This window comes from Dendroctonus ponderosae, unplaced genomic scaffold, assembly GCF_020466585.1.
Source record: "Dendroctonus ponderosae isolate FM_Combo_2020 unplaced genomic scaffold, Dpon_F_20191213v2 Dpon_F_20191213_7, whole genome shotgun sequence".
NCBI classification, from domain to species: domain Eukaryota; kingdom Metazoa; phylum Arthropoda; class Insecta; order Coleoptera; family Curculionidae; genus Dendroctonus; species Dendroctonus ponderosae.
This window is the reverse complement of record NW_026018916.1, coordinates 2,208,594-2,221,647: the sequence shown is the minus strand read 5'-3', so window position 1 is coordinate 2,221,647 and position 13,054 is coordinate 2,208,594. Positions and strand designations below refer to the sequence as shown.

At 40.2% G+C, this 13,054-nt stretch overlaps 1 protein-coding gene across 1 annotated transcript in view; it reads right to left on the bottom strand.

The window, feature by feature from the left end:
- LOC109539202 (neurogenic locus Notch protein) overlaps positions 1 to 13,054 on the bottom strand; it is an 83,936-nt gene that overhangs the window by 61,920 nt on the left and 8,962 nt on the right. The window contains exon 2 of the mRNA XM_048668537.1: positions 12,455 to 12,539. Coding sequence (XP_048524494.1) covers positions 12,455 to 12,539 — 85 coding nt within the window. The remainder of the gene's footprint in view (positions 1 to 12,454; positions 12,540 to 13,054) is intronic.

The window sequence follows — 13,054 nt, the reverse complement described above, 5'->3', positions numbered from 1 at the left end:
AACAGGACAATATCTAAAGAAAAGAATATACGAACATAAGTATAGCCTAAGAAAAAATAACGAAAATGGTACAGCATTAGCACAGCATGCACAACAGGAGTTGCATAATTTTGATTTTGAAAACACAAAAATACTGATTAACGAGTAATTATAATAAGAGAAGAGCCATGAAATGATCAGGCACATATTTTTTCTAAAATATATGCCAAGGCTTAAAGTAGCAACAACGCTACACATAGAAACTGATAATGGTGGAAAACACCGAAACGTATTTTAATTGATAAATAGACAATAAATGACTGAAGCCCAGGAATTGATTTTGATTTGGAATTCACATTAACATTTGCTGAGTTTCGCCAAACATTCGCCAGTCAACTAATCAAACGTTAAACAATTCAGCGACAGCGAAAGAAATCAGGTAATTGATTAATTAATTAATGGTCAGAGCCTCAGTTGTCTGAGCCGATGTAAGAGAAATATCTTAATTGTGATCTTGACACTTCTTGATCACGATAGTTCCTTATCGATCACAGCCAGTCACACCAGAGTGGCCTTACTGGTGCCACCACAGTGGCATTTTCAGCCAATCAAAGCGCGGAAACTTTGCAGCATCTGGTACCTGATAGCTTTAAAAAACTCGTTCAGGGAAACTTTACTAGACAGCCTCCCATTTCAAACTCTTTGAGCCGAACTCTTGAGGTTTCCTGTCCAACAATGACTAAGCCCCAACGACCCGAAGAAGTGAAACGAACTAAACAATCCAATCGATTCGAAATGGTAAAGAACCGCGATAAAAACCTTTAAGGAAAATTGGAGCAGTCCATTAAATTTTCCTCGGCCTGACAAAGATTTACGTTTATTAAGAAGGACGTTGGTCACGTATCACCATTAAATACCATCGACGTTGGAAGAAAAAGATAATCAAACAGTAACATCGATTAGGTATTCTCGAGATCGAAGGCGGTGCACAGCAGCCCATTGTGACGTCACTGACCATCGTAAATATGAGCATTCTTCGAGCCTGACCGCGAAGGTTGGCTGAAGAGGAAAAAGCCACCACTGAAACGAACTTGAAGACGCCAAATTTTGTCCAGAGCAACTCATTTATTTGGGGCTTGAAACATTGAGCCAAAGTTGAAAACATCAACTGAGTCCAACCCTCGGCCAGGATCTTCCTCGATTTGCAGAAGCTCGCCAAGCATTCCTCCATCCCATTCGTCTCGACGACTGGCCGCAGATGGCACTTTTTTGGCCGATATTTGTCCGAAATTACTTGACCGATAAAAAACCATTTGTCGATCGAGACTGAAGCAAGTGGAGGACGAGCGGCGGTCAGTTTAATTTTACGGCGTCCAAGTACGAAAAACTCTTCAGATGTATCGGTGCTTTTAACGTTCGCGGCGCAGATTTATCGGCTTCTATTAAAATATAATATGCCGCAAATCTTCGAAATACATTCGCATTGAATTGAGACATTAAGGCTTTATCTGGTGAGGAAAACTGAGTGGTATTCCGGATGGAATTTATGGGTATCCGGAGGATTATGGGTGAAATGCGCTTTGGATTCATCATCACTTAACAGGGCGTTGATCATGTTCAAGCGGGATATTTTGAAACTAGAAAACTCGTTTGAACCTCTTCGGATTTAAGTAGGGATGATCCTAAACCGGAAAAATCAGCACGCAAATGGAGACGATTTATGCCAGGGTGAATAGTTTGGGATCTTTAACATCCACTCAGTCAATGAAGGTCAAAATTTGCAGGATTTTAGGAACGCAAGCTGCGTTTGAATTTGGGGGATTTTTGCTCATTTTAGCCCCAAGTCAAAATTCTAAAAGTCTTCCTGCCATGTTTCAACAGTTGCTCACGATTGACTGTCCAACTGCGTGAGTTTGGAAGCAACTAATGTAAAAAATCAGTGACTTTTTTTGACTCCAATCCAAACCCTCAATTTTCTTCACTTTTTCTTGCTTGCAAATTCGGTCAAGCAGCCATTGGTAAAACTACAAAGACTGGAAAAACTCAAAAAGAAAATAATTTCCTGTTTGAAAAACTGTGATAAAAGTTGTTCTGAAAATGAACGGTTGCAACCAATTGCATGGTCTGCTTTAAAAATTGCGAACTTCCGATCTAGAGCAAGTAGAAACTTGAAACTTTCATAGTCTGTGGAAGACACTTTAGTTCACAAGTGGTAAAAATTTAGTTCAAATCGCCCCATGTTTCGATTTTTACCGACTCAGTATATATTGAGAGAAAAATGAACGCTTACAAGCAATTGCACGCTCCGCGTTAAAAAATTCTAGCTTCCGATCTAGAGCGAGCAGCGACTTGAAAATTTGACACTCTGCAGAAGACATTTGAGTCCTCATGAACTGAAAATTTCATGTAAATCGCCCCCCATCCTGATTTTGACCAACTTGGTAAATATTGCTTAAAAAATGAACGGTTGCAAGCAGTTGCATCGTCTGCTTTAAGAACTGCAAACTTCCGATCTAGAGCAAGTAGGAACTTGAAACTTTCATAGTCTGTGGAAGACACTTTAGTTCACAAGTGGTGAAAATTTCTTTCAAATCTCCCAATTTTCCGATTTTTAACCGACTCAGTAAATAGTGAGAGAACAATGAACGCTTACAAGCAATTGCACGTTCCGTTTTAAAAACTTCTAGCTTCCGATCTGGAGCCAGCAGCAACTTGAAAACTGCACAGTCTGCAGGAGACATTTGGGTCCGGACGTACTAGAAATTACATTGAAATCGCCCAATATTTTGATTTTTGCGGACCTGGTAAATGTTGACAACAAATGAACGGTTTAATGCAATTGCATCGCCTGCGCTAAAAATTGTGAACTTTCGATCTAGAGCAGATACCAACTTGAAACTTTAACACTCTGTAACAGACACTTGATTCCGAAAGTGCTGAAAATTTCACTCAAATCGCCCGATTTCCCGATTTTTACCGACTTGGTAAAAGTTGATCAAAAAATAAGTTTCCTCTCAACTGCACCCTTTTCTTTAAAAATTCCTAACTTGCATTCTAGAACACATAGCTACTTGAAACTTTTACATCCTGTAAAAGACAATTGAAGCCTTAAGTGCTGAAAATTTCATCGAAATCGCCCGATATTCCGATTTTTCCGACCTCCGTGAATGTTGACCAAAAATGGACGGTTGCAAGCAATTCCATAGTCTGTTTTAAAAATTCCAAACTTCCGATCTAAAGCAAGCAGGAACTTGAAACTTTGCGAACTTGTGGAAAACACTTTCATCGGAAAGTGGTAAAAATCTCTTGCAAATCTCCCGATGTTCGGATTTTTACCGAGTTAGTAAACATTGACCTGCAAATGATCATCTGCTGAGTCCTCATCTGCTGAGTCTGGAAGACACTAATGTGAAAAATCTGTGACTTCTTGTTGTTGGCGCTGATGAAAAAAGCTGATGTTGGCAACGTTGCTCTGAAGGGTTCCTCGCCTTTATCGAACCCATTATTAGCATAAGTAACAAATTATGTTCTAAACTACGACTGCCTCCTACTGTCTGCCAATCGGTTCGGGTTCTTTGGTTCCGATCTCGCTGGCCATTATTTGAGGTTTTTGGAGCCAATTTGCATGATTTCTGGCCCGCGATCCCTGTTTTGACTTTTTAATGTCCATGCTTAGACAACTTTGTAATTTAGTGCGAGCGACGGGTTAGAAATCGCTCAAAGATATGTTAATTAGGGGGCATTAATAGGCTGAATTTTTTTTGGGGGAATTGATAAAGTTGCTCATGTTTAGCTCATTGTTGTTGAATCTTTAAAGTGATGGCCGCATAACTGGCATCAATTGACCTCCGCCAAACGACCATATGTTGGTTTCTTATAAATTCGTCCTTAATCAAAATCAATTGAAATTGTTGCTCAGCTGGAGCTTGAGCGCGACCGCATTGCAAATTAGGTTTGTCCATAAAAGCGCTTTAAGTCGTTTTTTCTCAGTTGCAAAACGGATTTCTTTCATCGGCGTCGCCAAAGTGAATGTGACTGCTTAAGTGCGTTTTACTATACCAATATTTCCGAACGTAATGACAAAATGAGATTAATCATTACGTTAGCTAATAGCCTTGATATCCCATGAATGGCACCCATTCATTCATTCATGTAACAGCCGATGAGCAAACAAAACGTGTCCAAACCTGCAACTTGTTGCAAACTCCTTTGCTTTGGGAGTTGAAGGAATCAGGCTTGTTTTTGGCCCGATTAAATTCGCAAGACGTAACCCAACTCGTATCTGCGGGCTTATTATGCCTCCCTAGTAGGGTCTTGTTCAATGTGGAACAAAGCGTCCGGAAGAAAAACACTCTTTAGTAACCCTAAACTGGCTCTTCTTCCCACCGCTATTGAATGACTCCTATGGGGATTATGGAGCTCAAACGCGGTACAGGGCAATTCAAAGTCGGCCTGCAAAATCACAGTCACTCAGTGTTACTTTAGGGCATTTAAAATTTAATTAATGCACATTAGTTACATCAAATGATTGTAATTTCTGTCATCACTTCCCGGCCGAAGTGGCATATAGGCCCGCTGACAGAAATGGCCTATGCCTGCACGTGGCGTTTAAGGCCTACTACATTGCAAATCGTCGGTTATATTCCATTAAATTATTTTTGAAATGTAATAAAAACGCTGGGCCGAGCAAATCACCTCTGAAGAAGAGTGTTTGCGAAACATTAGGAATGACCGTAAACAATTTTTCCATTGAAATCTTTTTCGAAGAGATTGAAGTAAAACATGGTGCTCTTAACAAAGATGGTTTTTTCAAGCTTTCTTTCCCGCACGAAAGGTTTTAACCAAACAAAACCGACGTCGATGATTATTTTAATTGTTCTTCGAACCACTTTCATTGAGCATGGAAAAATTGGCCGAAATCTGGCCTCAATCATCCACAACAATGTAAGTGAAACTACTGACTAATCTTCAATCTGTTTGCGGTGCCTAACGGTTCTTTCAATCTGTTGAAAATCTACCCAAAACGACTTGACGTCCGAACAAGATTTGCCGAAGAAGTTGAAAGTCAGCACTGAAGACTGAAGAGATTTGTTTTGACTCATTTACGTGTAAACTGCCTTGAATAGTACCTACATGCACTCGATCTGAAAAATGGGAAACTTTCTCTAGAATGCTTTGAGCAAATCGCAATAAAACACGAAAACTTTCAAAACATTTTGATGAAACAACAGGGTTTACTTATGTAAAAATGAAGGAAAAGAGCAAATAGCGTGCCTTGCGTGATTGCCAGAAGACGTTAAGTCTGCTCAGGTGATTCGCATTACAAAACGGGAATCACTTCCAAGGTTTCGCTTTATTAATTTTTCGCCTTTTTCTGCTACTTTACAAGTAATTTTTTCTCAGGCTTGTAGCTACAGTTAACGTTGATAAACATCGAGAAATCTTCAACGCTGATCGCTTGAACCAGAAGAATCAGAGCCAAACGCGCAACCATTGCAAGTAATATGATGAAAACGACGCCTAAAAATGAAAAAATAGACCCGAAAAAATGAAGTAGAGCTCAAGATATGCGCATTATATAAACACAAACTTTATTTATATCAGCGCAATTTCAATGTGGTACCACTTTACTACTTATATTTCTCGATCTCGTTCGGAGTAGTACCATTATTCGTGGGAAACAGGTACCAACAATGTCGTGGTTTCAGGCGTTTCCGCTTGGGTATGTCGTTACATAAGTGCGACAAGGAGCGACTTGGTCTGGGTTCCTCGTCTGGTACGTGTCGGATTTCAGTACCACACACCATAGCCAAATGGTGCTCAAGACACCCGACCCCTTTCCAAAGCTTCATCGCTTTTTCCCCACAATTTCTCTGCATCTTCGGCCCGAATCTACTCAGCCAAGTTCTTCGCAACCAAAAATCTGCGGGACTTTTTCCCCTTTTTTTCGGCTGAATCGTCCAAACAGGTAGACCTGACAACTGTGCATGGCATAACATTACCATCGGGCCGCGAAGGAGGCAGAAAGTAACCACATGTGTGCGCTTGGTTCTTCAGGAAATGTTAAAGATGATTTATTTTAGACTCATATTTCGAAACACTTTTAGTAGCCAGTCTAGACTGGGGGAGAGTATTTGTCACAAATATTTCAAGCCCTGAACCTGTCGCTTTGCTGTATACACAACCGTGCTCTCAACCGAGGCCTAAGAGGTCGCTTTAATGGACGGCGAAAATTTAAAGCAGGTTGTTTGTTAATTGGGAATTTTATTACCGCCCTAGACTGGGTTAAGTGTTTAATAGAATGTGTAAGAAAAAATAAACACAGACACTGAAGAACCAGAGCTTAACTCTTAATCCTGATGGAGGACGAAGTTCAGGTGTTCAAAGTGGCAAATATCCTTGTCTGTGCCAAAAGAGGCTTTTGCGATGCTTTTGCAAGAACAATCCAAATAAACTATCACTGGGCAACAAAGAATCCATTGAATGTGAGACGAAAATGGAACTGAGGCAGGAATGTGTGTTTATTAGAATTCCCCATATTTGGGAGCGTCATTATAAAGAAACGATCAGAAAATGTGAACACTTGGCAACAGGAAAATAAGGAAACAAATGCGACCTTCCATTGAAGCTTCTTACATGGATTTGGTAAGCCGTTAAGAAACCCCCTGTGAAAACAACCATGTGTTTAACTTTTTTCAACATTTGTGCATTTGCATCAACCCCATCATCGATACCATTATCATAAACACAATTGGGCTCTTAACGAATTCTATGGTCTAATTTTCGAAAACCTTACACTGACCCTTCCGTTTCATCCCTGCTGAAGGGCGGTGAGGCGGAAAAAGGGCCGCGCTGAATACAAGGGCTGATTGAAACGAAAGCAGCGAACTTAACAGCAGCAGCTGAATGATTTCTTAATCATTTTTCATAAACTCAATAGTCCTTTTGTTGTTGGGATGTTTATTGGTCAAATAAGCCGCCGTTGACCTCTAGACTTCCTGCAATTTGGCTGCTTTTAGCGCAAATAGCAATTTGCAGATGTAGGATCCATTTGATAGGCTGGAGAGTTCTGGGTTAGAACAACCGAGTGTTGAAAGGAAGACACAAAAAATAGTCGGTCTGGTAGGATATTTCATGCTAAACATTTCAGAGGCATGACAGAGCAGCAACCTGAAACTTCTACAGTCAAAAGAAGGTACTTCAGTCAGAAATTATGGAAAATATCATTCAAAATCTCGCCAAATCCCGCTGAAAGCTCACTTAGTGAATGTTGTCCCAAAAATAATCAAGTTCATACAATTGCACCCTCTATTTGAAAAATTCGTAACTTCTCACCTAGGGCGATCATCAACTTTAAATTTCTACAGTCGGCAGAAGACACCTCAGTCTCAAACGCTGGAAAATTTAATTAAAATTGCACAGAATGCTGATTTATTCTGACTTAGTGAATGTTGACCCAAAAATCGTGGCTATCACACAAATACACCCTCCCTTTGCTTGCAAAATTCACAACTTCTAATCTAGAGCGAGCAGCAACTTGAAATTTTAACAGTCTGTTGAAGACACTTCAGTCTCAAACTCTGGAAAATTTCATTAAAATTACCCAGAATGCTGATTTATTCTGACTTAGTGAATGTTGGCCCGAAAATCGTCGCTATCACACAAATGCACCCTTTGTTTGCAAAATTCCTAACTTCTAATCTTGAGCGAGCAGGAACTTGAAATTTTTACAGTCTGTTGAAGACACTTCAGACTCAAACTCTGGTAAATTTCATTAAAATTGCACAGAATTCTGATTTATTCTGACTTAGTGAATGTTGGCCCAAAAATCGTCGCTATCACACAAATGCACCGTCTGTTTACAAAATTCGTAACTTCTAATCTAGAGCGAGCAGCAACCTGAAATTTTTACAGTCTGTTGAAGACACTTCAGTCTCAAACTCTGGAAAATTTCGTTAAAATTGCATAAAATGCTGATTCATTCTGACTTAGTGAATGTTGGCCCGAAAATCGTCGCTATCACCCAAATGCACCCTTTGCTTGCAAAATTCACAACTTCTAATCTAGAGCGAGCAGCAACTTGAAATTTTTACAGTCTGTTGAAGACACTTCAGTCTCAAACTCTGGCAAATTTAATTCAAATTGCACAAAACGCTGATTTATTTTAACTTAGTGAATATTGGCCCGAAAATCGTCGCCATCACGCAAATGCACCCTTTGCTTGCAAAATTCCTAACTTCTAATCTTGAGAGAGCAGCAACTTGAAATTGTCACAGTCTGTTGAAGACACTTCAGTCTCAAACTCTGGCAAATTTCATTAAAATTCCACAAAATGCCTATTTATTTTAACTTAGTGAATGTTGGCCCGAAAATCGTCGCTATCACACAAATGCACCCTTTGCTTTCAAAATTCCTAACTTCTAATCTTGAGCGCGCAGCAACTTGAACTTTTTACAGTCTGTTGAAGACACTTCAGTCTCAGACTCTGGAAAATTTCGTTAAAATTGCACAAAATGCTGATTCATTGTGACTTAGTGAATGTTGGCCCGAAAATCGTCACTATCACTCAAAGGCACCCTATATTTACAAAAATCCCAACTGATAATCTAGAACGACCAGCAACTTGAAATTGTTACAGTCTGTTGACGACACTTCAGTCTCAAACTCTGGAAAATTTCATTAAAACCTCATAGAATGCTGATTTATTCTGACTTAGTGAATGTTTGCCCGAAAATCGTCGCTATCACACAAATACACCCTTTTCATGCAAAATTCCTAACTTCGAATCTTGAGCGACCAGCAGCTTGAAATTTTTACAGTCTGTTAAAGACACTTCAGTCTCAAACTCTGGAAAATTTCATTAAAATCGCACGAAATCTTGATTTTAGAACTACCGAGTGTTAAAAGGAGGAAACAAAAAATAGTCAATTTGGTACAAATTAGATGGTTGCAGTGGGTTTTTATGGCGTTTCAATCCGAAAATCATGACTCGGTATTTTCGTTATTTGTCGAGTTCTCTTCTTATTCGCTTTTTCTTCCACTTTGATCAGGCCCGTGAACCGACCCGTTCTAAGTAGTTTATAATTACAACCTTTACAAATTTCTATCCATTAATGTTCGAAAACACTCTTGCGTGGACGCAAAAAATCCCAGATTATTTACAGTGTAGTGGACCTTTGAACGTTTCCCAATGTTGAGCAACGAATGCTGTTCTTCCTCAACTAAATCTTCTTTTACCGACACTTCGCTTCTTTGGCTCTTTATCTAGCTATTTTATTTCGACTTGCAGATGGCGTGATGTTTTCCCGTTCTAACCGCTTGGTGGTATCGCATTTACGGGCCTTTTAAGCCGATTGTAAGTTGTGGATTACTTGGAATGTAAATCAAAGGATTTTGATTGTGAGCCTCAAAGCAGCATTTCGTACCTCCAGTGTCGTCCTATCAAGTTTTGAACTTTTTTTCAGCAGGAATTTTCAAACTGTCTTCTGCCACGTTGATTGATGGTTTGCTGATGGGGCAAAAATAGAACTGAAATTTACCCTCAAAAGTCTTCTACGAGCAAAACACGTAAGTCGCTTGGCACTAGGAAAACCGCCGGAGGAAATCCCTGCAGGGTTCTTAATCTTCCAGCGGGTTTTCTCCAAAGGTAAAACTACAAGTAGACGATATTAAACCCTTTTTGCAGATAAAAATTATACCTGCGCCCATGACGAGAGCCCCCAGGTAAAAAGCACTTCGACTCGTTTGTACCAGAGTGTGGGCCGAAAGATTTATCTATTATCTGGTCTGCAAGCGAGCGCTGGGCACGCCCATAGGCTCTGGGTTCCTTTTCCTTTTCTCTTCTTATATGCATTAAAGCCCACACGGTGCACGTTTGAACCAGCGGAACCCGAACCAAAAGGGCCAGTTTTTCGACTGCTGATGAGACCTTGAGATAGATTTTCATTTGGTTGGAAAACTGCCTCATTTACCCAACTTTTGGGTGCGATGAACTAACGTTCTACTGGACGAGCCCCTGTATAATGCTCAAAGCCACAAATGCATGCAACTATAAGGGCGTGTATCACATTGTATCGTTAGACAAAGTTCAGTTGATTTAGACGCTTTTGTTCCGGCGTTTTTTATGAGTTTGGGCTGGGTGAACATAATAGGATTTACTCTGCACGTTGTGGAGTGTTGACGATAAAGCACACACATGTTCGAATGTCTGCAGCATTTTTATTCGGGGAATCGGGAACATGTGGCTTTTGTCACAGATGAATGGAGGAAAAACAGTTTTTTCCGTCTACCAGAAGTCTGCGCTCTTTCAAAGAGACGGTGGTTTACCACAACTGCTAGCCAGAAAAGAGGCCTCTTGCCTGGAAAGTTTCATAATTGCTCAGATTAATCCGAAAACTTGTCGCATTAATAAGGAACCTTGGATCCCACATCAGCTTACGTAAAACGATGAGTTCCGAGCCATAACGGCACGTAATCAATTTACGAAAATTCATCGCGCATCGGGGGGCGAAGATTAACCGAAAAAATTAAAAATCTTCATTAATTACCACGAGGCTTATACGAGTATTCCCCAAAAAAGATGACAATCTGCTCGTAAATATCTCATTCAATTAAACATTAAACCCATCGTGGCCAGTCTCATGCAGCGTTCATCTGACATCACATTCGGACGCTTGTTTGATAATTTTTAAAAGCCAATTCGGGGCATTTTGCAGCAGGATTTTCTCTTCAAAATTGAAATGCGTTCTCGAACAAGCGGCCACTTATAGGCCAGAAACAATGGCCCGTTGTAGCTGAAACAATATGGGTGCTGTTGAACTTGGGGATTTTTTGATGCGTCATATACACTTAACAATTCCGAGATCGTATCTGGGTCTTATTTAATCAGCGGCGATTATATACTATTGACAGTTCGAAATTTCTTGGAGAGCGCCATATCGCAATCTCCATAATCAATTGATCGTTGGCAGAAATTCGGCCCAAACCATATGCAAAGTCATCTTGGTGAAACGGCTTGGCTTGATGGTATTGCTCACTTCCTTCGGATGCCCAATTTTCATCATCGATTAGCAACAGGATTATCTTCTTGTCTGCTTTTGTCCATCATCAAAAACTCATTTTATTTGGATTTGTTCTCCAAAGTTTCCTCTGCAACGAATATGCACCCGAAACCAGAAGGCGCAGCCATTTGAAACTTCTAGGCGGGAAACTAGCATTATTGAGCTTCACACGGGCAAAATTTCATTTAAATCCAAGTCTCGTCTGATTTTTGGGAACCTTTCGAACTTGAGGCTGCAARCGCGCTTTGGGTTGCAACTGCAACCCTCCATCTAAAYACACACCCATTCTGATCCGAAACGGGCAGCCAGTTACAACTTGTACAGTCGGAAGCTCCATAATTCRGCTTCAGCTGGGCAAAATTTCGCTTCAATTCAAGCGCTGTGCGATTTTTGCAAGCGCGCCGAACGTGAGCCTGTAAATCCGCTTGATCCCAAGTACAAACTTCCATCCAAAAACTCCTGCACGCGAACCCAGAGCAAGCAACCATTTCAAACTTCCACAGGCCAAAGTTGCATAATGGAGCTTCACATGGACAAAAATTCATTGAAATCCCGCACCGTCTGATTTTTTTTTTTGAACAAGACAATGGTTGGTTGAAAACAGCTAATTCGCTGGGCATCTTATGCAGCACATACGCTCAGGCCGCCCCAAAACAGGTTTTCTAAGGCACAAAGCCAACATTGGCTTTCGTAAGCCAATAAGCCACGTTTTCGAAAAGGAAGTTCACTCTTAGCACTCCCATGTTAAATATTTTACTTTCGACTAAGTGGCCGATTCTTCAGATGAGCGGCGCGGTTCCGTTCCCTTCATAACGTCTATCTTTGCACAAACATTCAGCGAATTTATTGAAATCCTGGCACTGTTTTAGCATATACATGCGAGTTCAATGGGTATGAATGAATTGGCCGTGTAAATCCGACTAGTCGCCGTTATATAAAATATGGGAACGTTGTTCTTTGTTTCAAGTGACTAGATCTGGTTTTTTACTTAACACACATCTGTTGAGCATGTTGTGTAGATTAAACGTACAACATGTACAAGGAAAAAAGCCATTTTTAATTTCCAACAGATGGCTTTGGTTCGGGTTCTGCACCAGGAAACAGTCCAGCTCTCAACAATAAACTAATTGTAACACCCAACGAGTATTTACTTAACATTTGTGAAGAGGTTGATTTCCTTATCGCAGGCTAAAGGGCTTAAGTGGAAGATCTTTTAACACTTCCAAAGCACCATTATCGGCCCACTAGTTCCCGTGTTCTCAATAATTTCATCTAGGAAACGGCAGTTTTCAAATAGACGATAAACTACAGGGTCTCAACCTGTCAAGATCGTAAACAAAGAGCATTTATGGCTTCGGCCTGTTTATTCCTGTTGAAATTTCCCCGAATTAGATTGAGGGTAAAAGTGAACTTACTTGCAAAAGCTCTCTCCTTTCAGCGAAGGCGCTGATATGCAGGTTCCTCCATTCTTGCACGGGCTGGGCGAGCAAGAAACGAAACCTGAAAACAAACCAAGTCAAATTAACAAAAGCCTGTGCCAAGTTAAGATAAGGAGGAACGATAAATTTAGGAAAAATTATGATAACGCATTTTGTTTAGGCCATAACTTCCAAACGAGCCCAGATATCAAAAGGCGGTTTTGACGCTTTGAAAGCAAATTTTATATCCTTTTTCGCTATGACCTTTCAATTATACAGAGTGGTTGAAATTCCGGGATATATCACAAAAACTGCAACTGGTGGCAAATGGCAAAAGAACAATCGTTGTACAGTTTATCCAGGAGTTTAAGGTATTTACATTTCTCTTCGAAAGCGAGCAGCAACCTGAAATTTTTACAGTCTGTTGAAGACATTTCAGTCTCAACCTGAAAAATTTGATCAAAAGTGCAGAAAATGCAGATTTATTTTGATTTAGTAAATTTTGACCCAAAAATCGTCGCTATCACACAAATACACCCTTTGCTTGCAAAACTCCTAACTTCCAATCTTGAGCGACCAGCAACTTGAAATTTTTAC